This window comes from Prinia subflava, chromosome 19 (assembly GCF_021018805.1).
Source record: "Prinia subflava isolate CZ2003 ecotype Zambia chromosome 19, Cam_Psub_1.2, whole genome shotgun sequence".
NCBI classification, from domain to species: Eukaryota; Metazoa; Chordata; class Aves; order Passeriformes; family Cisticolidae; genus Prinia; species Prinia subflava.
This window is the reverse complement of record NC_086265.1, coordinates 4,254,333-4,278,158: the sequence shown is the minus strand read 5'-3', so window position 1 is coordinate 4,278,158 and position 23,826 is coordinate 4,254,333. Positions and strand designations below refer to the sequence as shown.

The 23,826-nt window shown below is 54.6% G+C and overlaps 1 protein-coding gene across 3 annotated transcripts in view; it reads right to left on the bottom strand.

The window, feature by feature from the left end:
- SGSM1 (small G protein signaling modulator 1) overlaps positions 1-23,826 on the bottom strand; it is a 34,693-nt gene that overhangs the window by 3,431 nt on the left and 7,436 nt on the right. For 2 of the 3 annotated variants that reach the window (XM_063415799.1, XM_063415801.1), the window contains 23 exons: positions 20,881-20,956; positions 17,380-17,542; positions 16,465-16,617; positions 15,998-16,065; positions 15,727-15,872; positions 15,184-15,315; positions 14,563-14,687; positions 13,107-13,174; positions 12,567-12,730; positions 11,620-11,749; positions 10,241-10,411; positions 9,239-9,377; positions 8,382-8,446; positions 7,488-7,633; positions 6,868-6,996; positions 6,255-6,437; positions 4,553-4,624; positions 3,481-4,062; positions 2,635-2,759; positions 1,410-1,492; positions 1,090-1,199; positions 747-843; positions 227-394 (listed from right to left, as the gene is read on the bottom strand). In XM_063415799.1, coding sequence (XP_063271869.1) covers positions 227-394; positions 747-843; positions 1,090-1,199; positions 1,410-1,492; positions 2,635-2,759; positions 3,481-4,062; positions 4,553-4,624; positions 6,255-6,437; positions 6,868-6,996; positions 7,488-7,633; positions 8,382-8,446; positions 9,239-9,377; positions 10,241-10,411; positions 11,620-11,749; positions 12,567-12,730; positions 13,107-13,174; positions 14,563-14,687; positions 15,184-15,315; positions 15,727-15,872; positions 15,998-16,065; positions 16,465-16,617; positions 17,380-17,542; positions 20,881-20,956 — 3,295 coding nt within the window. The remainder of the gene's footprint in view (positions 1-226; positions 395-746; positions 844-1,089; positions 1,200-1,409; positions 1,493-2,634; positions 2,760-3,480; positions 4,063-4,552; positions 4,625-6,254; positions 6,438-6,867; positions 6,997-7,487; positions 7,634-8,381; positions 8,447-9,238; positions 9,378-10,240; positions 10,412-11,619; positions 11,750-12,566; positions 12,731-13,106; positions 13,175-14,562; positions 14,688-15,183; positions 15,316-15,726; positions 15,873-15,997; positions 16,066-16,464; positions 16,618-17,379; positions 17,543-20,880; positions 20,957-23,826) is intronic. The other variant, XM_063415800.1, reaches the window with a different exon arrangement.

Sequence of the window (23,826 nt, the reverse complement as noted above, 5' to 3'; positions counted from 1 at the left end):
GAGAGCCATCCTGAACCAGCCCCTCGGGATGGGGACAGCAGCAGGAAACACAGCCCAAACCTCAGCTCCCTTCAACACATCCACTGCTGAGGAGAGCAGGTGGATTCCAGCCCCACCAGATCCCTCAGAGCTCCGGGTGTGTTAAACATTTCCAGCAGGGCCTAGATGTGACTGTCCACACCTGAGCAGCTGCCCCAACCTCAGCCCAACAGAGCACGAGCTGTACCATTGAAGAACTTGATGATGTCTGTAAAATCCATGTTGTTCTCCAGGATGATGTCCCGGTACATCTCCACCAGGGCCAGGGCTATGAAGAGCACGTAGTGAGCAGAGGAGACGTGAGCAGCAGCCCAGATGGTCTCCCAGACGGCGAAGACATCGTCGTACACCAGCTCTGTGAGCAGAGAACAGCAGTCACCACTCCACTCACCCCATCCTGGCTCACAGAGCTCACAGCAGCTCTGGGGAGACATCCTGGCTGCTTCCTTCCCACAGATGGAAACAGTAAATCAGTCATCTATAGGGGGAAATATTCTGCCCAGCAGCAGGTGACACAGGCCCCAGTGTGTCACACTCATGAAGAGGTTCAGCAGCAGCTCTGGAACAACAGGCTGTGCATCCAGACAGAACCATCAGCCAGACATAAACCAGGGAAAAGTGAAAAGGAATTAAAAATAAGTTTAAACCTGTTGAGAAGAAGCCTGGAAGCAGACCCTGCCCCACCCTTGGGTGGTCTCAGCACACACCTCTCTTGAAGTCCAGGAGAAACCATCGGTAGCAGAAGTAGAAATGAGTGTAATCCCCATTCTGGTGCATCAGCTCAAAGAGCTCAGAGTCCAGAATCTGTCAAGAGAAGCAGAAGGAAACTCAGGAATACACACACAAGGCACATCCCTCTGCCTACCTCCCTCCATCCCACTGCTCTCCTACCACTCCAGCTCCCACCATCTCCTCCCTCCCTTTCCTGGCACACACTGCTCCAGGCTGTCCTTACAGCTCCTGTAGGCCCTCCTGCTCATTCAGCCTCTCCAGGACCCTCTCCCCCCCTTGGGTGTGAGGAGCTGCCATCCCTGTGCCAGGAACTCTCACCTGGATCAGCGACCTCATGTTGGCAAAGTGGGTGTCCATGGCTCCTCCGTGGGGGAAGTTCTGGTTCATCCTCTTCATCAGCTCGGTGAAGCAGCTGAAAGCCAGAGCCTCTGTGCAGGGAGGAGAGACATCACTGCTGCTGCACGGGCACTGCTGCTCCTGCAGCAGCAACCTCCAGAAAGTTCACCCTGGCCCCAGGGTGGGCTCCTGGGAGCCAGACAGCATCACAGAAAAAGGGGATCCTGTTCCACCCCACCTGCCACCTCCCCCACAGACCCCCACAGAGGAGGAGGGAAAGCAGAACAGAGCCAACCACTCACCATCATCCAGGATGACCAGCAGAGGGGCCAGCAGGTCACACATGCCCTGCACGTAGCCAATCTCAATGTGCTGCCAGATGTAGCTGTGTGAGAGAGCAGGAGAGGTGACCTGGGACCTGAGTGCCACCACCTGCCACCTCCTTTGCCCATGCCCTGTCCCCCTTCTCAGGATGCTGGGGTAAATCCCACCTGTTCATTCTGTTATCCCCATGCTGCCAATGATTAAATTCTTGTGGTGCCTCCCAGGTAAGGCACACATGGCACAGTCCTGGATCAACACCCTGCCATGGCCACGTCCAGGGAAAATCCAGGGCTGTGCCACGGCCATTGCAGGGAAAATCAGCACAGGGAAAAGCAAAATGGGAGAGCACAACACAGTGGGGTCATTGGTCAAAGGGCAGAGACTGACAGAATCTGTTAATCTCTCATTCTCATCCTCCTCCCTCCATTCATCCCCTTGTTTCTCTCTGCAGACACCTCGCCTACCCACTCCCAGTGTCCCAGGAAGCACCCAGCCCTGCAAGGATATCTTCCCTTATTTGGTAGCCGGGAAAATGTGTTCAGAGAGGACTCAGATCTGCTGCTGGCACAAGGGAAGGATCTTTTCCATCCTGCCCACTGGTTTTCCAAAGTGTGCTGTGCTGAAGGTCTAATCTCAGCAGAGATCTCCAGCTCTGGCTGTCGGGTGAAGTGACAGCACTGATGGAATTGCAGCTTCTCCTCATGTTTGCAGGATGAGTAATAATATTTTATCCTTCACTGCCTGTGAAGCAGCAGTTGAGCTGGAGCTGGTCTGAGTGTGTGAGTGTCACTAGGCGAGCTCTGAGTCACAGGGACTCAGAAATGCACCCAGCTCCGGCTCTCTCCTGGGATTTTGGGCAGGCACAAACCATTCCGGTGCTTCAGGCATTTTCTCATTAGCACTACAGCTCTGTGGGCTGATCCTCATTAAAACATTTTGCAGGCATGCTCCAGGAAGCAGGTGGGCTGCACTGAGTTCCTGGGCAGCCCACGGAGCCTCTGCCTTTGCCCAAAACCCCAGGACACGGCAGTGATGGGGAAGGACAGACGGACACCTCGGTCTGGGAACCGCCGCACACTCCGAGCTGTGGCCCCACTGCTGGGATGATGAGGGGAGGAAGACAAGGAGCAAAACTCCCCAACCACAACCCAGTTGGAGGCTCCAGCCTGCAGGTGAATCCCAGGAAGCCCCCACAGCCCCCACCTGCACATGACGTTGCGGAGCTTCTCCAGGTTGGCGGGGGTGAAGTACCAGTAGTTGCGGTCGCAGCGCTGCACGTCCTTCTCGATGCGGTGCAGGTTCACCGTGTACATGTCCAGCAGCTCTGGCTGCCCAAGACAAGAGCAGAGTTGATTTGTTTTGTAGTAAAAAACAGGGAGAGAGTCACAAGGGCAGTGGAGAGACAGGGCAGAGTTTGGGTGGAAGGTGGGAGCCCCTCTCCACCCAACTGTGGGATCAGCAGTGGGCAAATGCAGGTAAATCCTGCCCCTCTAACCAGCCCCAGTGAGGCACATCTGGAGGGTGGTGTTCAGTTCTGGGCTCCACAGCTCAAGAATGACAAGGAGCTACCAGAGAGGGTCCAGCAGAGGCCACAGAGATTATCTGGGGTCTGAAGTATCTCTCTGATGAGGAGAGACTGCAGGAGTTGGGCCTGGTCAGTCTGGAGAAGACTTAGAGGAAATCTCATGAATCCACACAAACATCTCAAATCACACGCCAAAAGGAGAGTGCCAGACTTTTCAGTGGTCCCAAGTGACAGGACAAGAAGCAATGGCCATAAACTGAAACAAAAGTTCCACCTGAACGTGAGGAAAAATTCCTTCCTGTGCAGGGTGGCAGAGCCCTGGAACAGCTGCCCAGGGAGAGCATGGAATCTCCCTCTCTGGAGACATCCCAAACCCACCTGGGCACACTCCTGTGTCACCTACCCCAGGTGACCCTCCCTTGGCAGGGAGGTTGATCTCCAGAGGGCCACCCCAGCTGTTCTGGGGCTCTGTGGTCCTGTGAGGCAGCCAGGAAGGAACCCCAGCTGGCCAGGTCTGTACTTACAGAGTAGGTGACACCCGTGGAGGAGAGAGCAGCTGGTTCACCGCTGGTCAGATCAGTCACAGTCAGAGAATCCAGCTGTGGGTACAGACTCTCCATCTCTGGCTCCTCAGACAGGTTGTCCTCGCTCTCCACCAGGCTCTGCTTCTCAGCCTCGCTGTCTGCCCAGCTCTCCACCACAGTCAGGGCCACAGTGTCACTGTCACGCAGCAGCCCCGCCGAGCCCTCACCCATGGGGACAAAGTCCACGCTTCCACCAGTGGAAAATTCACCTTCTAGGCTGTCTTGGCCTTGCAGCTTCTCCTGCTGGACACCATCCGTGTCCGGTGGGGCTGGCAGGTCGGACCCAGCAGCCTTTCCCTGGGAGCTGGAGGAGGATTTGGTGGTTTCCAGGGCACTGTCCTCGTTGCTGAAGCTGCGCTCCGAGAACCCCGATGTGATGGAGAAGTTTTGGGAAGAGGGGTGCCCAGAATCAGGGGAACACGTGCCATTGGGGACTGTCCCATTGGGGATCTTGCTTTGTTTGCCATCTTCCAGCTGAGAGTCTCCTTCAGTCTGTTCCACCTCATCCACAGATTCGAACACCTGCAAAGTGGGAAGACATCCCAGGCATTCAGCAAGAGTTAGGAACACAAACACTACGTCCCCAAGAGCTGTGTACTCATCGTGCCCATGTTCCCAGCAGTGGAGAGGGAGGAAAATCCCCCTTTATCTTCTTCTCCCTGGATTTGAGTCAGTGCTTGGTCATATGCACAACTCCAAGCCCACAAATCCCTGCTCCAAAGGACTATGCTTTGCTGGGCAGAAATTTCAGCAGGTGTTAAACACCTGGGCATGAACAGAGGGAGCAGCCAGAGGCCTTCAGGTGTGAGGGGCTGTCAGAGCTGGCAGGTGAACACTGAACACCACAAGCAGAGCACAGTTCTGACATCAGTAGCTCCAAAGCAGGTTGGGGACTCATTTACCTCTTCCAACCCTTGTTCTGTTTGCCAGAAATCATTGTGGTTGTGGTGAGGGGTCAGCCCAAGCCAGGGCAGAGCCGTGGGGACAAGGGATGGAGGGACAAGGTGCTCACCTGGGTGCTGGAGCTGGAGTCGCTCTGCAGCCGCGCATGGTTCTGCCGGCCGGAGCTGCAGCTCTGCGAGGACTGCAGGGAACAGGGAAAAGCGCAGTGAGAAAGAAAAGAAAAAGGGTCAGCGTGGGGGAACTCAAGCAAAGGGGGCACTTCTGCAGATGAAGAACAAGCAGAAAATGCATCCAGTAAATATCTGACCCATAGAGGACATTCCTGTCACATCAATGCTGCTGTGTCACCCAGCACAGTACCCTGCCTCAGCCCCTGACACTGCTGGGCAGGTGACAAAGCCAAAGCCCCAGGTCAGTGCACTTGTTCAAGTGCTGTGTGTTGGAGCTGCTTTCCTCTGGCCTGCACGGAGGTCACGCTGCCTCCCTGGAGTGCAAATTTCTACAAATCTCTGTCCTAATTTGGCAGCAATGCAGCTCAGCCCAGCTCAGTTTACATAAACGATGAAGTCAGGCTATAAAACAGTCCCTCCAAGCAGATTCATGCTTTCTTCCTTTTCTTCCAGGACAAATATTGATGTTTTAAGCCAGACTCGGTGGAAGCAGCTCCTCTCAAAGTCACGAGCACCCTGTTCTGGCTTCCAGCTGCAGCACAGAGGGAAGGGCTGGGCTTTGCAGGCACCAGCTCCATGCTTGGCTCTGTGGGGTCCCTCTGAGCTGAGGTGCAGAGCATGCAGCCACGACATCACACACAAACAACAGGATTTTAAGAAAATACAGCACATTCAGAACAGCAGCTGTCCCCACCCTTGTACTGTGGGTGTTTGCTGGGCAGGGCTCTGGGGGGGAGAGGAAGGCGACAGTTTTCCTCCATTACCATGGGAGCACTTAAAACAGGAAGCTTCAGGTTGAGATGGGAAAAGGGGGAAACTTTGCGTGTGTTCACTCTACCAGCTCCCTTCCCAGAGCAGGAACACGTGGGTACAAAGGAAGAGCCACGGTGGAGACGCTGAGGGGAGGGAATGATCCCCAGGGCTTCAGCCAACAGAGCAGAGGCTCTGCTCACCCTGAGAGCTGCATCATCCAGTCTGCCCCTGGCTCAGACCTGCCTTCCCTGCATCTCCCCCTCTCTGGGCACACACACAGTCTGCAGGATTGGGGCTGAGCTCATCTCTTTCCCAAAGCACCCACACGAACTTCCCAGAGGGAAGCAGATCAAGTCTCCAGCACTCACCTCCCCTCACCTCTGGGCCAGCAGCCTGAGGTCAGGGAATGCTCTGCCGTGCTGGGCTCTTCTCCTCCAAGGACAAAACTCTCACGGAAACACTCCCTGGACTCTGTTCCCAGGACTGCCTTTCCTTTCACAGGCTTTTCCCTCCACACCCTTTGGTGTGGGCTGTGGATCTCAGTCCTCACTGCATTGCTAACAGCCAGTCCCAAGGTGCTGGGTGTCCCCATGGATGACACCGTGTACTGAGGGTGTGCTGAGGCTTCTCCCATGCTGGAGAAGGGAGCCAGGAAGCCCAGTGCTGTGCTTCACAGCCCCTTAGTGCCAGGAACGTGCTCCTCCTCCTCCTTACCCCTACTTCAAACCATCTCCCATGCAGCTAATCCTGATGTGCCCCAGGAGGGCATCAGGCAATGAGTATTTCACTTCCACAGAACACAGCGAGGAGCAGGACACAGGAGGGGACAGGTCAGGGGAGGAGGGTGGGCAGGACCCATGACCCCACCCCAGCCCTACAGGCCCTCACCTCATTGCTGATGGTCGAGTCCCTGTGCATCATCCTCTGGATGTGGGAGTCCAGGCTGGCCCCCGAGGAGCACTTGGCCAGGGCGGCGGCGTGCGACTCCTTCTCGCGCTGCCGGACGATGGCCTCGCAGCCCAGCCACTCCGCCATCGTGTGCTCGTAGCACGCCCGCGTCTGCTCGTCAGCCTGGGACACAGGGGGGACAGGGCTGGGAATGGCTGTCCCTGGAGAACCCCAAACCAGCCCCTCCTGCGCTCCACACGGGGCTGCACATTGGGGTGAACTGCAGCTCGTGGGATGCAGCCAGCCTTACCCTGACCCACAGAACGTGGCCAAAATTTGGGTGGCAAAATGGCCATCCATCTCCTCCCTGCCCTCCTGAGGTGCACAAGGCACTGAGCATGAGGAGCTGCACGGGCCAGTGACAAGCTTGGCCCTATCAATCCCTGCTGATCCAAGTGTTTGTCCCACTCCTACCTACAGCCCAGCCCGGAGTGGACAGGAGGCCCAGTGGGCTCACAGGGTGGGCTGTGCTAAGAGACCCTTCCCCTGGGCAGGCCCAGGGCACAGCAGTGAGCACACCGGGCTGCTGAGCTGGCAGCACACCCTCACCAACCTCCTTCCTCTCCGCCTCCGTCATCCCAAACTGGTAATGGCCCAGCAGGAAGGGCCACACAGCCTTCCTGATCTCGTGCTGGATCCCGCCGTAGTAGATCAGCCGCAGCAGCTCCTGGTCCTCGTAACTCTGCGGGGAGAGCCTGGCTCAGGGCACAGACACAGCCAGGACATCGGAGGTACAGGTGTCCCCAACCCGGCTGTGCCACCCTTCAGCACCCAGAGCACACCCAGACCCCAACCAACCCCAGCCTCGCTGCCCATCTGCTGCAGATGATCCCTCAGAACCCTGCCTGGGCTTAAGTACAGCCAGAGGCTGCTGTGGGTGGGCATTTTGGCTCTCCACACCAAAGAGTGGCCCAGCAAAGTCACCCAGGGCCACTGCTGTGCCTCTGACCTGGCAGCACATCAGGACCCCTCTCAGGACAGCAGTGACAGACACTGCTGCAGGCTCTGCTTAAGAAGAGCAGCGTTCACTCCCCAGCTCCAACACGCCAAGGATTAGGAGCCTCAGGCTCTGAGCAGCTCTTGAGCAAGTTCTTGATGTATTTCACCACCTCCCCATGTCACACCCACTTGGGTGACACAGCAGAGCCGTGTGTCCCCAGGGCAGGGCCCTACCGAGCTGTCCTGCAGGTATCTGTGCCAGATGTCCACGGTGAGCCCGGCGCTGGCACTGCAGGGGACGTCAGGGGACACGATGTTGTGGTTCACCAGTGCAGACAGGTGTGTCCTCACCGTGGACAGGTGTCTGCAATAGGCCAGCCCTGCAGCAGGAATGTGGGAAATGGGGATTTGTAGAGAATCCTTGCAAGTTTCAAATGGTCACCTTGCAAATGGACTAGATACTTTAGAGAAATAGAGCTATGAAAAGATGTATTGTAGTAGGAGGCACGAGGGTTTTTTTTAGATGATTGGCTTAAAAGTGTTAGCAGCACTGTGTAGTAAAGGCTGATTTGCTTATACATTATAAGCAAAAAGTGCTTATAATGTATTGTAATTAAAAAATAGTTTAGCTTCTAATTTTGGTGGTGTGAATTGTAACATCTGTACCGTCTCACCCTTTGCATGAGACTGAAAATGGAATAAAAATCTTTAAAACGCCTCTCAAGAGCCCCGTCTCTAGGTCAAAAAGAAGGATAATCTGACACAGGAACACCACACCTTCAGCTGTGGAACTCTTGGAAACACAGGGATGAGGAGCAGGAGAAAGCTCTGGTGAGGCTGGGCTGGGGGAGACCCTCTGCAGCCACACCCAGCCCTCGGAGCAGGGAGTCTGCTGGGGGAGATCCCCCATCCTGTACCCCCAGATTCCCCATCCTGCACCCCCAGGTCCCTCATCCTGCACCCCCAGGTCCCTCATCCTGTACCCCCAGTGCTGCTGCTCACAGGGCTCAAGGCTGAGAGCCAGAGTGCCGCTGTTTGCTGGTCCCAGCTCCCCAAGCCACTGCCCCAGCAGCCCAGAACCTCACCCCTCACACATCCCAAGGCAGCAGGGGGGTGACAAATACTCACAGCCATAGAAGGCCCGGGACAGGATCTGGTACTTCATGTTGTCACACAGCAGCTTCAGCGGAGCTCTGCCAATAAAAGAACACAGGATGTGAGGGGAGAAAATGCTCCTGTGCATCCCCTCAGCCTGGCTTTGATCCCACTGATCCAGCTTTGCCCACAGAGATGCACCAGGGATGCTGCCCGGGTTCAGTGTGGACCTGATATTTTTGGGCCTTAGAGATTTTAGCCTGCTGGTAGCTGCTAACTCCTTTCCCAAGGGAGAAGTTTCTTAGGAAAGCTTCTTCCCAAAAAAATCTTTCTCCGGGTGGCATGTTGCTTTTCTGGTTCTCAGAGAAAAACATTTTGGCTGTTTCTCTAGTTTGACCAATGGCATTGGGGAGGTGTCATTCCTGCTCACCAATCCTGTTAATCTGTATCAGAACACCTTATAAAATTAGACAATTAAAGTTCTTTTATGCCTTTTGCCTTCTGAAATACTTGGAGTCTTTCATCTTTCGTTCATGTCCTACAGGGACAATCCAGAGCAGCAATTCCTGCTGCCAGGCTGTGGAGGAGCTGAGATGTGCCCGATGCAGGGACAAACCTCACCTCAGCCACATCCCACCGACCCTGCCATGGCTCCTGGACACCGAGCCTGGCCCTCTGTCCCCTGTGTCCTCACATCCCACTGACCCTGCCATGGCTCCTGGACACCGAGCCTGGCCCTCTGTCCCCTGTGTCCTCACATCCCACTGACCCTGCCATGGCTCCTGGACACCGAGCCCTGGCACTTTGTCCCCTGTGTCCTCACATCCCACTGACCCTGCCATGGCTCCTGGACACCGAGCCCTGGCTCTCTGTCCCCTGTGTCCTCGTACCTCTCGTGGCTGCAGCCGTTGGCCGGGCCCCCGTCGGAGGAGCCGCTCTGGGAGCACGAGGAGCAGGAGGATTTTCGGGTGCTGGGCTGCCACATGGGGGGCAGGACAGCCCCCGGAGCGTCCATCAGGTCCTGGGGCACTGCAGGAGGGCAGAGAGGAGCATCAGCTACAGCCTGGCATTGCCCTGGAGCCAAGGAGCTGCAGGAGCCCAACAGAGAGAGAGCTTTCATTGGCAAACACAGCGTCCCGCTCTTCCCAAGGAGGCTCCAGCAACCAAGCAGGACCCACCACAGGGAATCACAGCACTGGTGAGCTCAGGAGAAAGGGAACAAAGAGCACTGATGGGAAAGAACCATCACTAATTAACCAGCTAAATCAGAAAACTGCTTCGTGCTGACCAAGGCAGAAACCCAACACCCAACACAGAGGCTCCAGAGAAGGGGCTGCAGAGAGAGAACAGGATTGAAATCAGCTGCTGTCCCAGGAAGAGTGGATTACTGAAAGGGAAAAGGCCCATCCCTCAAAAGATCCAAAGCTCAGGGGAAGAAAGGAGCATCCAAATCACAAGGGATGAAGACTTGGATGAAGAGGTTGAGAGGGACAGCAGGAGCCCTGCATGTTGTCACTTGTTAATCCCTGCTTAAACTCAAAGTGCTACTGCAAAGTCCTTGGGTCCTGCTCAGGTACCACCCACACACAGCCCAGGCCATGAGGAAAAATCCTTTCTACTCCTCCTTGGAAATTAAATTGTAGAAATTTCATCTTCTGGCTGGGCAAAGGTGTCCCTGCTCTCTTCCCTTGGTCTCACTGGCTCTCCCTGCTTGTGATAAGGAATAAATTACATAGGCAGGAAAAATATCAAATTATTCTCACAGAAGTCCCTTCCCCTCCCACTGAGCTGATGGGTCAGTGACAATCAGTGGTGACAGGGACAGCTCTGCAGGACCTCTCAAGTGACAACACAGGCGAGCTGAGCACCAGACCCAACCAACAGCTCATTACACTGATGCCAAGAGGTGCCCAGAGCAGCATGGAGAGCTCGGGATGTGCCAGGGAGACTCAGACACCATTTAGGAATCACCACCATCCTGCTTCCAGCTGGAATCTTCAGCATCTTCCCTCTCCCAGCAGTCACGGGTGCAAGGAATGGGTGAAAAGCACCATTAATGGCAACTAGAGACACAGAGAGAGGACAAAGGCACCAATGAAAGGGGAGAAAGGAAGAATCTGTGGAGAAAAGAGGATGATGCTGTTCCAACCCTGCCTGGGGAGGTTCAGAGGAACAGCACAAGCTGTGATGATGCCAGCTGAGAAGATGGCAGTAATTAATTTCCCAGAAAATGTGGCCCCCAGCATGGAATTTTAAGGGGTAGATCAAAAGGCAGCCACAGAAAGGCACATCTCTATCTGCTGTTTTAGCTTCAATCAGGTTTTTATCTGACTCACTGAATCATGTTAGTCAGCAGGGAGAACCAGGTATAATCTCAGCTGACGTTAAGGAGGAGTCACAGTGGATGTAATTTCTCCCTCATAGCCTCCAAAATGCAGGAAAAAGGTTTCCATCAGATTTCAGAGCTTCTTTGAAAAACACTCCACAAGCCTTTTATCTGAAATTCATGCTTTCCCCCTAATAAAGTCACCTATGATGTCCCCAGAGGTCAGAAAACAGCTCTTGGCATCTCACAGGAGAGTGAGGACGAATGTACAGACATTTCAGCCAGGTTCAGATCATTCACCACCAGACATTAGGAGGCATTTCTGGTTTGGAGAATCCAGCAGCCTCCCCTCCCTCGAGTTAGGGACTGAAAAGAGGTGGGTGCAGCCTGGCAGCACCCAGAGCAGGGTGCTGTGACCTCGCAGGAGCCACACTGAAGGAACATCACTGGATTTAGTGCAGCCTGGGGGCAGCAAGAGAACAATCAGCCCTGGGGGCTTGTGATGGCAGAAGGCCCCCAAGTGACCAAAGTGAATCTTTTTACTGAAATTATGTGTAAGAGGATTTTTTTCTGACCATTAACACTGTTGTGCAGCTGCAGAAATAAAGGACACAGTAGCAAGTGGAAGGTTAAAAAAGGAAAATGGAATCATGGAATGATTTGGGTTGGAAGAGAATTTAGAGATCATTCAGTTCTACTCCCTGCCATGGGCAGGGACACTTTCCATGACCCCAGGTTGCTCCAAGCCTTGTCCAGCCCAGCCTTGGACCCTCCCAGGGATGGGGCAGCCACAATTTCTCCGTGCCAGCACCTCCCACCCTCCCAGGGAGGAATGATGACATTGAAGATCAGGCAGCACTGGCACAACCAGAGCCCCTGCCCTGCACCCACCTCCTGTGTGCTCATCAGCTCCTACAACGCCCCCAAAGCCTGCCCTGCACTCACCAAACTCAGCCTGTGTCCCGGGGTAGATGATCCTGAAGACATAATCCGTGGCCTCCTCATCCTCCTTGTCGGACGCGGACTCGGAGGAGCCCTGGGGGATTCGCTTCCTCAGTTTGGGAAACACCTTTCCCTGGGGAGCAGAACGTGCCCTTCAGCAGCCACCCAGGCCCACCACTCCCTTCCCAAGCTCCTGCCACGCCTGCTTTGCCATGTCTGCTCCTTCCCTGGGCTGGAGCAGCCCTTGGATCAAGTGTCCTTCAGCAGGTGAATCCATAACCCTGCTGGGCACCCTGTTGATACCCTGGAAACTCAGACTTAAAGGTTTTAATATATAATGGTATATATGGAGCAATATGGATGACTTTGGGCATAGGCTAGGTCCTTCTTCTTCATGGTTTTGGGTGGTTTTTTTTCTAATTGCATGAAAAAGGTCTGCATTGCAGACCTTGGGTGGTCAATTATTGGGTTATAAGTATAAATAATACAGGTGTCATCTTGTTATTGGATAAACAGTGCTTAAAAGATTTTAGAAAGAGTTAGAGACACAGCCATTTTCTACCTTGTTAGCTAGAGCTCACAACTCATGAGACTTATATTATTAGAGATAAGAATTAATATTATAGTTTTATAGATAAGAATTAATAAACATGTGAGTCTGAACACAAAAAACTGCGGCTCCTGTGTATTAATCCTGGCTCCAACACGAAGAAAAGAGGACAAGAAACCAACAGGTAGGTACAGCCCAGAGAACCAAACCCTCATGGGCAGCCCTCCCACACCACCCCCAGCTTTCCAGAAGGGCCTGTTTAGCTGGAAAAAATCCATCAGCTAAACCCAACCACCACATTTTAACCCCCACCTTCCTTATAAATTTTCTGAGGGGATCATTCAAAACACAGCAGCCACTAATGCCAGGCAGGGCATCCACCAGCCTGACAGGCACCCACCTTTCCCCGCTGTGACCAGAGGGGTGGGTCCAGCTGCCCATGGGGCAGGAGGCCGTTCTCCAGGCAGGACAGGAACTGCAGCAGGTGTCCTCCACGGGGGAAGCGCAGAGGTGGCCTCTGGATGCCATCCTGGCTCACCAGGACAACCGTGCCACCGCTGTCTACTGTTGGTGACAGCGAGAGCAGACACAGCCGTCAGTGAGGGAAGCAGCACAGGCCGAAAGGCAGAGGGCAGGAAAGCTCAGGGCATGGGAAAGAAGGACTTTCTTGCTGCTGTGGATTCTCCTCTAAGTCCATGATAAGACAGGCCCTGGAAAAGGCCGGCTGGGATAGCCCCGTTGGAAATCAGAGCCCTGCTCCACAGGGAGCACTCCCAGCCAAGCACCATGGCCAGGAGCTGGGGAAAGGCTTTCCAAAAGCACTTAAATCATAGTGAGCACGCAGAGCTCTGCCCTGGAGCCAAGGCAGAAGCACGTCCCAGAGGTAAGGGATCAAGGGGCAGGGTGACACAGCCCCCAGCAGCCCCGGCTGTGGCCTTACCTTGCTGGTGACAGTGCAGGTACACGATCTCCTCCAGGCGAATGGTCATGGCATAGTCCCAGTACACGCTGGAACAGAGGGACAAGGGAAGCCGTGAGCCCCAAGGGTGTGAGAAGCTCCAAATCCTGCTCCAGGTCCCCTGGCACCAGGCAAAGCCACAGAAGGGATGAGATCCCAGAGCAGTGATGCCAGGCTGATGAGTGACAACATCCCTCCAGAACCAGGGACTGTCCCTGCCACCTCAGCTCAGCCAGGGTCACTCCTGTCCTGCCTGCCCTGGGTGGTTTCTCTGTGCTCACGCTGTTCCCAGACACAGGAAATGTGTCCATGGATCCTGGCAACTACAGGGAGGGACTGGAGCCCTGCAGAGCTGAGAACTCTCCCCAGAGCATCCCAAGAATCCCTCAGGAGCAGCCCTGGAACCCCAAGGAAATGTGCAGTGAGGTCCGAGCCCAAGCTGCTGCTCTGCCCTGGGGAGGGGAAATAAACCCTCACAATTTGTGGGGTTTTTTCAGAGCTTACAACAGATTTGCTCTCTGTTCAAGAACTGTCTCAGCACAGGCACCTCAAGGTGTCTGAGCAAATCTAGAACATGCTGGAGAGCTGGTGGCCACCAGACCAGAGAAGAGAGGCAAGGTTTCATTCCAGTGGAGAGCCCAGCACTGCTGTCCAAGGGTGTCAGCACTCAATCACATCCCACTTCTTTGCAACAAAGCAAATTTCCAGATTCTGAGCGGCAGCAGCGTCTGCCACTTCATAAAAATAGTGCTTAAATAACATTAAAAACAGCTCGTGAAGGACAGGAAGGTGTGCAAGAGTCACTCCTTGTACAGTCATACTTACTGTGCCATCTGCCTCCTCTCTTGCTTGGTCACGTCTTGACACTGGGAATTTTTAGAGATTAGGCTGATGCCCAAGGCAAGAACTCAGAAAAGGGGTGTAGAGATGAAAACAGATTTTAGGGGAGGGTACCAGGCACAACTGAATGGCCCAGGGGCCAAAAGAAAGGGGAGATGAAAAGAATACAAGTAAACAAATCCCAAAAATCTACAACTGACAATGAACAAAACTGCGACCAAGTTTGTTGAAGAAGATCTCTACCCTAGGTCAGTGCATGGGTGTCCTAAAAACAATCCCACTTTCCTGGAGCCAGGAGAAACCCTGGAGCACGGTGCTCTGGGAGGGAGAGGAGGAAAATCCCCCTCAGAAAATCCCCCAGGGCAACAAATGAAACCACTCTGTGTGTTTTGGGAGAAGCCCCACTCCCTCACTGAGCACTTCCCAGCAGAGACACCTCACACCACCTCCTGCCACCCTCTCCCTGCCTCCTTCCCATTACAGCCTCAAGGATGATGGTTTTGCTCTGGGATAACAGCAATGCCTTTGCATCCCAGATCCAAACTCTGAGCCAGGGGAGCATTTCCACCCCTGCTCTGGCACACTCAGAGCCAGTCACCTTTTCTCGTAGTCCAGGTCGCCCACGGAGCCGTTCATCAGCTGGTTGGGGGTCCACTTCAGGGCCATGATGTCAGCAGTCTGGTGAAGGGACAGATACCCCGGGATTGCCTCCATGTCATCTCGCTTGGGGACAGAAACACAGTGACAGTGAGCTGGGAGATGCCAGAAGAACACAGCCCTGCAGCCCAGCTGTGGCCCCTCACACAGCCCTGCCCGCTGCACCTGAGCCCAGGGAGAAACCCTCAGTGTCCCTGGAAAACCCCCAAGCAGAGACTCCAGGACACCTCAAGGCCTTGGAAAAGAGCTGAGAACAACTGCCCAGCAAGGAAAACTTAATACCTCCACCTAAAAGCAGTTTGCACTTCACTTATTTGACTACATGAAGCAGGAGAAGGAGCTTTGTGGTAAAGAATGGACAGGAGCCTGTGTTTCTGCCCAAACTGGAGCAGAGCTCTTCCATCACACTGGGAGGATCTGCATCACCAAGACTCTACAAACACAGTCCACTCACTGTCTTCCCAGATTAAAAATGTGCTTTTCTCCATCCAAGAGCAATTTGGGACAGAGCAAGGTGCTGAGGAGAGGAGCAGTGTTCCCAAGGTTTCCCAGCAGAACTCACCGGCTGCACCAGGACGTTGTTCTTGCCGTACAGGAGCGTGGCTCGGGAATTCTGGTGCAGGGACTCCACGTAGTCCCTGGCAGACAGGGATGGCCTGTCATCCATGCTGCCACTGGAATGTCTTTTCTGAATCTGCAAGAGGCACGCCCACAAACGTCAGGTGAGCACAGACACCCTCTGCCTTCCCAAAAGCTTCTCTCGAACCTCATTCCCTCCTCACTTATACACTTACAAGAGTCACCACTAGAAATCTTTCCCTCAGGGTCCTCTAAGGGGATTCCTGACTGTGTCCAAGCTCAGAGAAGCCTCAGAAATGAGCTTTGCTTGCAGTGCAGAGAGCAGACTCAGCTTTCTGCTCCTACATGATGGTCCCAAGGGACACAGACCCTGGGATGCAGTGCCAGTGCCCTCCATGGGATACATTCCCAGCACCTCTGCCTCAAAGATTTCCCTCATCTGAGGGCTCCACAGGCCTTCCCAAGCAAAGGGAGCCCTGATCCTGTGGATCTGGGAGGAGCAGAGAGAGGTTTCTGCCCCACTCACGCAGAGCGCCGGGCGCTTGGTGGGCGAGTCCTGGCGGCAGTGGGAGCTGTGGATCCGGTGCCTCTGGACCAGCTCGTCGGCAGAGGGGTCTGTCCAGAAGTGGTCAGCTGTCTTCATCTTGGTGTACTCCAGTGCACAGGGCCCCACTGTGGAGAGGAACATCCCAAAGGTAAGGGAGCCATCCTTGATCCCACTGCTGGATCTGCAGGTCGCGGCTTTGGGAGCATGGGTTTGGAAAACAAGGAGGGAAAGCAAGCAAAGAAAGTGTTACCCAATAAAGACGCAAGAATTGGCCCATCCACGGGATCCATCAGGAGAGCTTCCTTCTCATAGTACTTACTGGAAGAAATAAAGGACAGCAGAATGCTGGAGCACTGCAAAGTTATAGACAGTGGTTTAAATCCTCATCATGCCCTTCTCTTTCTGTATCTGCCCTTGATGGGGAGAGGACAAGAAGCCCCAAACAAGCTGTTTCTGCCAGCTGAGAAATTCCTGGGGAACAGCAACCCTCCTGCAGCACATTGCAAGCACCAGCATCTCCTAACTAACCTGTCCTAGGACAGGACACCTCAGCATGCAGATCCCAGAAGACAGGGACAATGCAACCCAGCCATCCCCAGGGCTGTCTGTACCTTAGGGAGTGCACAGAGGTCACCAGCAGCAGGTGGTGACCACCAGAATCCCCACGATGGGCCCTGAGTGACACACCTGGCCTGTGTGGCCTGTGCCAGGGCTCACCTGCTGTTCTCCACCAGGTAGTGCACGATTTTATCCAGGACCTTTTCGAAGAGGGCTGTGCGGATCCAGAGGTGCCTGATGGCCTGAGGGGACAGGTTGGGCAGCTTCGGCACCTTGCGCACGTTCTCCGGGACCCCCTGGGCTTGGTTTCGCCTTTAGAGGTACAAGACAAGAGACAACAACACCACAGGCTCATCCCTGAACTCTGAGGGAGCTCAGGGCACTCCTGCCACCAGGGGTTTAGGGATGCTGACTTTGGTGGCTGAGGGATCCCAGGGAATTGCCTGGGACAGAGCTCTGGAGGTGCTCCCTGTCCCCATCCCATCCCCTGCTCCAGAGGGGCCACACCTGCATTTGAAACCAGAGGTCACTAAATCCCCACTGTAAAGACACCCCAGAACTCTGCTCTCCCTCAGCAGAGCTCTCCAGCCCACACATCTTTCCACGGCTGAGCTCACAGGCACAGCAGCTCATCTCAGGACAGCTTCAAATTCCTGCCCGCAGGTAGCTGCTCCATACATCTCCCTGCTAATTGTCCAAGGATGAGTAATCCTCTCCCAAACAGCAGCTGAGTTACTGCAGGTTCACGCCCTGCACACTGAGACAGGGCAGACGTAGTTCCAGCTGGCTTGGGGAACTGGTCCATAAACTGTGACAGCTCAGGAGCAGCGTGCTCAGCTGTCCCTGCAGCACCAGAGCAGGGGCACAGAGAGTTAGAACTTATCCACCCATGCTTAAACCACAACCACAACTCAGTCTCCTAGAACAGCAACCAGTTTGGTGAAGGTATAAAACACCCAGGAGAAGACTGAAGGAGCAGTTCCTCCCGTTGGGGCTCAAGCCAGACCCAAACCACACTCCCCACCCCAAAACCCGAGTGAGCAGAGAGGACTGGCAGCCACGCTGGTGCCTTACGCGTTCTCAATGAGCTGCTCCAGGTCCTGCACCTTCCTGCAGAGCTCCTCTGCCAGGGGGAAGCTCTTGCCCACCTTCATGAAGAGCGCTGCGATCTTGTTGCTGCGCAGGAACCCGGCCGCCCTCCGCTTCAGCCCGAACAGCACACAGCATTCCACGGCGGCTGCAGAGAGCACAGGCCTCAGGGTCAGGAGATTCCCGGCTGGAAGGACCCACAGGGATCATCAAATCCAACCCTTCGAGTGGTTGGACCATCAGTGGAACACAGAGTTGGTAGCACCAGGCAATCCTGGCTTCCTCAGCACCGTGCTCCACCCAAGTGAGCCGACCCCAGGGTGACGGGAGCCCCTTCCCTGGGGAGGCAGGCTGAGGGAGTGGGGGCTGCTCAGCCTGGGGAAAAGAAGGTTGTGTGGAGACCTCACAGCACCTCCCAGGATCTGAGGGGTCTCCAAGAAATCAGGAAAGGGAGTGTTCATCAGGACCTCTCCTACCAGACCAGGTTCTCTAAGCCCCATCCAACCTATCCTTGAACACTTCCCATGCATGGAAGCTCCTAAAACTCCTCAGACAGTAAATGTGAAGGCAGAGACAGCCCCACCTTGGCTTCAGGGAATTGTCATCCCATCCCACGTGGGAATTAACAACAAGCACCACAGTTTCTCTAGGCAGGGCAACTGCTGTGCTGGGCAAACAGGCTGATACTCTCCTTGTGGGTTTCTTGTGGATTGTGGAGAAACCAGCAACTCCCTGATGTTTTCCCTTTGGCCCAGTCTGAGGGATAGGCACAGCTGGAACAGGAGGTTTCACTCCCTGTGCTGTCAGGAGGAGAAAGCTCAGAAGCAAGGAGCACATTGAGAGCTTCTACAGCAGCAAAGGAAATGGGGCAATTTTCCCCCAAAAAAATCTCAGTGTTCATACAAACATCTTTCTGAAAAGCTGAAAGGAACAAAGAACCTGGGGATAAAACACAGGCAATGCCAGCAGCTCAGTCTGGCTTTGGGGACTCTGTTGGCACTTGGGGACACAGGGACTCCTTAAGCCCCTATGGAAAGCTGAGGACTCCTGAGTCCCAGAGGACTCCATGTCCTCAGAGGCACTCACCAAACCCCAGTGAGTGCCCAGACAGCCCCAGACACCTTCCCTGTCCCACCATGGTGAGCAGGGATCTCAGGAACCAGCAATGACTCCACAGAAAGATGCACACACGCACAGGCTCTGCAGGCAGCTCGTTCCCAAAGTCCCCTGGGAGGGCTCAGGATGGATGTCTAGTGCCCAACACAGACTGATTAAACAGGCTGATCAAAGCACTGGAAAATCACACGGACCCACAGTCCTCAGGGCCTTGATCCAGGTCTGACAAGGAGCTCTGCTCCCTCCTCCCCGGGAAGCCAACGCTGCTGAGCTGAGCCCACCGGAGGCTGCCTCACCTCCTGCCTGGAAAGGCACACTCCCCTACAGCTGAACAACTCCACGGAGACAGGAAAATGGCATTCCATGCAGTCCCAGCACAGCAGCTCCCAGGCTGGGAGAGGCTCATTATTATCCTGCCCTGCTCGTGCTGTGCCTGAGCTCGGTGCCGAGCAGCAGCATCTGAGGGATGGTGAAGCACAGCCTGTGCTGGCAGAACAACAGGTTTGGGCCAGCCCAGCCCTCCTGGGCTGCATGGACATTTGGCTTTGAAACCAGGCCCTGCACAAGCCCTCCCAAAGCCCAGAGGGATTCACCTGGCCCAGGATTATGTGCAGCCACAAATAAGATAAAACCCACACTGCTCCACGGCTTTGCCAGAAAAGTCAACATCTCCCTCATTTCAGCTCCACAGCTGAAGTACAAGTGACAAACAGCCCCACCTGCCTGGGAGAGCACCCAGGGGTGCCCATTTGGAGTGCCCAGCTCAGGGCAGTGCTGAAAGCTCAGGTACCCACGGGGGGTGAGCAGCCAGGGCTGCTCTGACCAGCTGCACTCCCAAGAGAGTGAGCTCCCAGTGCCACCAGTTGTGTTCCAAATTCCCAGTAGGCAAGTGGGAGCACTGGTGCTGTCACTGTGCTCAGGTCACGGGCAGCACACCCCAGCTCCTGCCAGGCAGGGAGAAATCCCAGCTCCTGAAAGGCCTCTGGCACAGAGCATCAAGACAGAGCTGTCAGCAGCATCTGCTCCCAGTGCCAGATCTGAACCCATGCAAAACACCACTTCTGCTGGCAAAACAACAGGGAAATGTGCAGCTTCCTTTGGAAAAACTCTCCTCGTGCTCTACTAAATCCAGGGGTAGGGTTTTTAAATCAGGTGAGTTTTGGAGCTCAGTTGTGTCATCACCTCCTCATCCCTCAGGATATAACTCACAGCAGAGCCAGGATATACAGGATACAATCTACAGCAGACACACATGATGCAGGGGCCCTGCTCAGCTACACCCAGGTAAGGGGGGAGCTTTGACTGCTGGCAAAAGACTGAAGCTATTCCTGAGCTGCCCAGAGCTCTGACATGATCCAAACTCAGGCTGAGCAGCCGTGGCTGACGTGGACACCAAATCCTGGGCTCCCACGGCCCCCGTCAGCCTCCCAGGGCAGTCTGGACGTGACAGATGCCAGCTCGTGTTTGTCTGCCCCAAACCCCCCCTGCCAGCACTGCCGGGGGGCCGGGGGCTGCTGCCCCTCCCTGCCAGAGCCCCGGCTCTGTCCGGAGGGGTTTGCGCTCCGTGAGCAGCGCTCTGCTGGGAAGGCAGCTCTCTCCAGGGAAAAGGGCAGCTCTGGCAGGCAGAGCCAGGCTTGCAGCACGCTCTGCTTGGCAGGGAAGGAGGTTATTTATAAGCTCACCCAGCTCCTGGAGAGACACAGCACCGGGGAAGGTGCAGGAACCGTGCCAGTGAGAGGAGCAGCAGACGGAGCAGGAGGGGACACCAAGAACCAGGGAAAGGGCAGCAGCATCTTATAAGAGGCCAGAAGGAACCAAGGAGCCCTTCGTGCCTGGGTGCCTCAGCTCCCTGTCACAGGAGCCTATAAATAACCCCGGGCTGAGAAGCCTCGTGCTGCACAGAAATGCAGGGAATGAGTCACACCTGGAAGTCTGCTCTGCTCTTTCGATGCCACTCAGGGGCCACGGGCTGGGAACAGGCTCCTGAGTGTCTTTGATGTCAGAAAGCCCAGTTTCCTTTCCATAAACTCCTGTTCCGTAACAGCAAAGAGAAGATTTGGACTTGACAGACTTTCAGCTGAATCGGTTCTCAAGGGAATTTGAAAACAAAATATTATTTCTAGTCCTTCCTCAATGGCTGCACACACTGCCAGCACCCCTCCCTCTTTTGACACATCCCTGTATATTTGAAGCACAAAGACCTCAGGGATTCTGACCTCTGCCAGAACAATCCATCCTCTGGCACTGCCCACTTCCCCAGCCCAAGGTCCTGGAGCTGGAGCGTGTTCCCAGGAATGGCACTTTGGCACAGGCTGGGCAGGGAATGCACAGCACCAAAAGCCCCAGTCCAGGCCAGCACGGGAGACTCACCACAAAAGGAGATGATGTGGCTGCTGTCCTCGTGCACAAACTTCCTCGTCACGGCCTCCTCCATGATCTGCTTCACCTGCAGGACAGAGGGAGTTGTGGAAAATGTGGAATTTCAGTCATGGACCAGAGCGAGGAGACCTGGGGTGGGGTGGGTGCACAGGAACCTCCTCTGCTCCCAGGTTTTCCCAGTGGCACGGGAGATCTCATGGAGGATTGATGCAGCTCTGCCTGCCGAGCAGCACCAGATACTTCAGAAAGTCAGGTATAAAAAAGGGCTTGTTTCATTTTTGAGAAACTTCACAGGAGGAAAACGATGAGCTGAGAATTAACTGAGGGAACTGAGCAACACTTAGATAAAAGTCATCTAATAAAGGTACCCAAATCTCACATTTAAGGTTTTTACAGCATTGTTCTGGTCTCTCATTTTGTTTGACAAATTTCCTGCGACACAGCTGTCCCAAATGACTGCAACTATCCATCAGTGCCTGATTCAGTGATCACCTGGCACCAGCTGTGCCCAGCAATTCCATGAGCACAGCAGTGCCAGCAGCTCTGCCCTCTCTGACTCACAACTGGCACTCAGCTGATCCAGAGGAAGCTGTCACTTGATGCTCATCAGGGGCACGATTAGGGGACAGAAACAAACAGGACCCCACACAAATTAGGAGGGTAATTTTTGCAGGGAGCAGACAGCAGGTCAGACCACCAGGTCAGGTCTGGCAGCAGAGTGATGATTCCATCCCCAGCTCTCACTCCCCCTAATCCTGCCAAAGCCCAGCTGAATCTTTGCTCCTTAAACATTCAGTTCCCAACCCCTTTTCCTTTCAAACACAGCTGCCAGCATGCCTGGATCTCATCTTGCAGTGCCTCTGTAACATCTTGGTTTTGGAAGACACAGGGGAAAGTGTTCCCAGTGCGGAGCTGAGGGTGTGAAGGAAGCTCTGCTTAGCAAGGTGTTCTCCCTGAGGGCACGGGGAGGAGGGAAATACAGCAGGTCAAGACTTGGCCAAGCAAACCTTGCATGAATGGGAGACCTTTAATGGCATCATTTGGGGAATTAAACTCCTTTGCAAGGTATAATCAAGGTCAATTATGCATGGCTGACAGCTCCATAAAGGAAATCCTGAGTATGGATTAAGAGCAGAGCCCTCTCTGAGCCAAGAGCTGCTCTGTGTCAGAGCCATCAGGTGAGATCCCAGCCCTGCTCCCTGCTCAGAGCCCTGAGACCCCCCTGGATGCCAGCTCCCCTGGCACTGAGTCAGGAAGTCACAGCAAGGAATGTCACCCAGATGTGGAGCTCGGGACTGGAGGCGGCTCAGAGCGGTGGGAAATTCCTCTTGGCACAGCCTGGTCCAGCTCCTGCACCTCCCACATCCCAGCCCTGCACTCAGAGCAGTGACTCCACCTGCAGGAACACCCCAGGGACCAGGATAAAGCTCCATCTTCCCCTTTAGAGCTTTATTGTGTCCTAAAACCGCAGCTGTCCCTGGCCAGGGCCCCTCCTGGTGCTCCTTCACTCCTGACCTCCCTCCCACAGTTTCCCCTTGTCCCAGTGCCCCATGCTGGGCACCAGGGAAGGGGCAGCTGCAATCCTCACTGAGGGCTCCCTGCTCCAGCACCATTTTATTTTACACTTCAGCAACAGAAATGGGGACAGAGCACGTCCCAGCAAGAGGAGAGGAGCCTCTGTCTCCCACACATCCCCTGGCCTTGGCTGCAGGATGGGAAGCAGCACACGCCTCGTGTCCACCAGTGCCCAGGGGCCCCTTTTCCTCCACCTGGAATTCTACCAAAGGCATTCTGGCAGCCTGCCCAGCCCAGGGGCCATCCCTGAGCACCCCTGGGAGCAGCCCTGGTTGGGAAGTTCATATTTTGGGCCCTCAGGGATTCCCTGAAGTTTGGCTCTCCCAGCTGGCCGAGCCACCCTTGTCCAGATGGCTCCTGACCCTCACCCAGGCAGGCTGAGCTTCCTCTGTCAGCAGGACTCAGCACTGCTCCCTCACACATCCAGCTATCTCCCAGGAAATAATGACACACGGATATTAAATGTACACTCATGGCAGCACTGGTGGTATCAGGATTTTACACCCCCCCCAAAAATACACCTGAAAATCAATGTGCAGAGACCTGTCTTTACCAGTTCTTGTTCCATCAGGAGATATTCCAATATAAACAGCATATTCAAATGGTTTGAAATTTCAGTATGCTGACACAATGCCTGCAGTGCCTCAGGCCACAGGGCCTTCCCCAGGGCAGTGACCATCTGTCTGTCCAGGGCCTGGGGACCATCCAGGACAGCAGGACCCGGCTCTGCCTGGGCATTTCAGTGCCAACACTGCACAAACCACCTGCACGCTCGAGGCACAAATAAAACACCTTCCAAGACACACAGTTTAGTGGAAAATTACTCATTAAATGTAAAAAAAAAAATTTTAAAAAAATTGCACTTTGTTGGCTGAGATTGTAATGCTAAAAATAAATCAAGGAAGTCTAAAGGACTGGGAAGGGCACTGCAACAAGGGCACTCACCTGGCATGTGGCAAACACAAACACCAGCCCCAGAAGGTAGAGGCCAGACAGACAGACAGACATGGCCTCGTAAAGCAAAAGAAGGGATATCTTGGAATTCTGGAATGGTTTGGGTGGGAAAGGAGCTTAAAGCTCATCCAGTTCCACCCCCTGCCATGGGCAGAGCCACCTTCCACTGTCCCAGGTTGCTCCAAGCCCTGTCCAACCTGGCCTTGGACACTTCCAGGGAACAGAGCCAAGAGATCCGAACTTTCTCTACGTACCAAGACACTTTTCCAACAAAACCATCTCACATTTGCCCAAACAGACACAGCTGGCATCTGTAGGGCAGCAAGGAGCCAGAGAACCCCAGAACTCCTGACAGATCTCCCGTGCTGCTGTCTGCAGACCCCAAAGGACTCCCCACAGCCAGCTGGG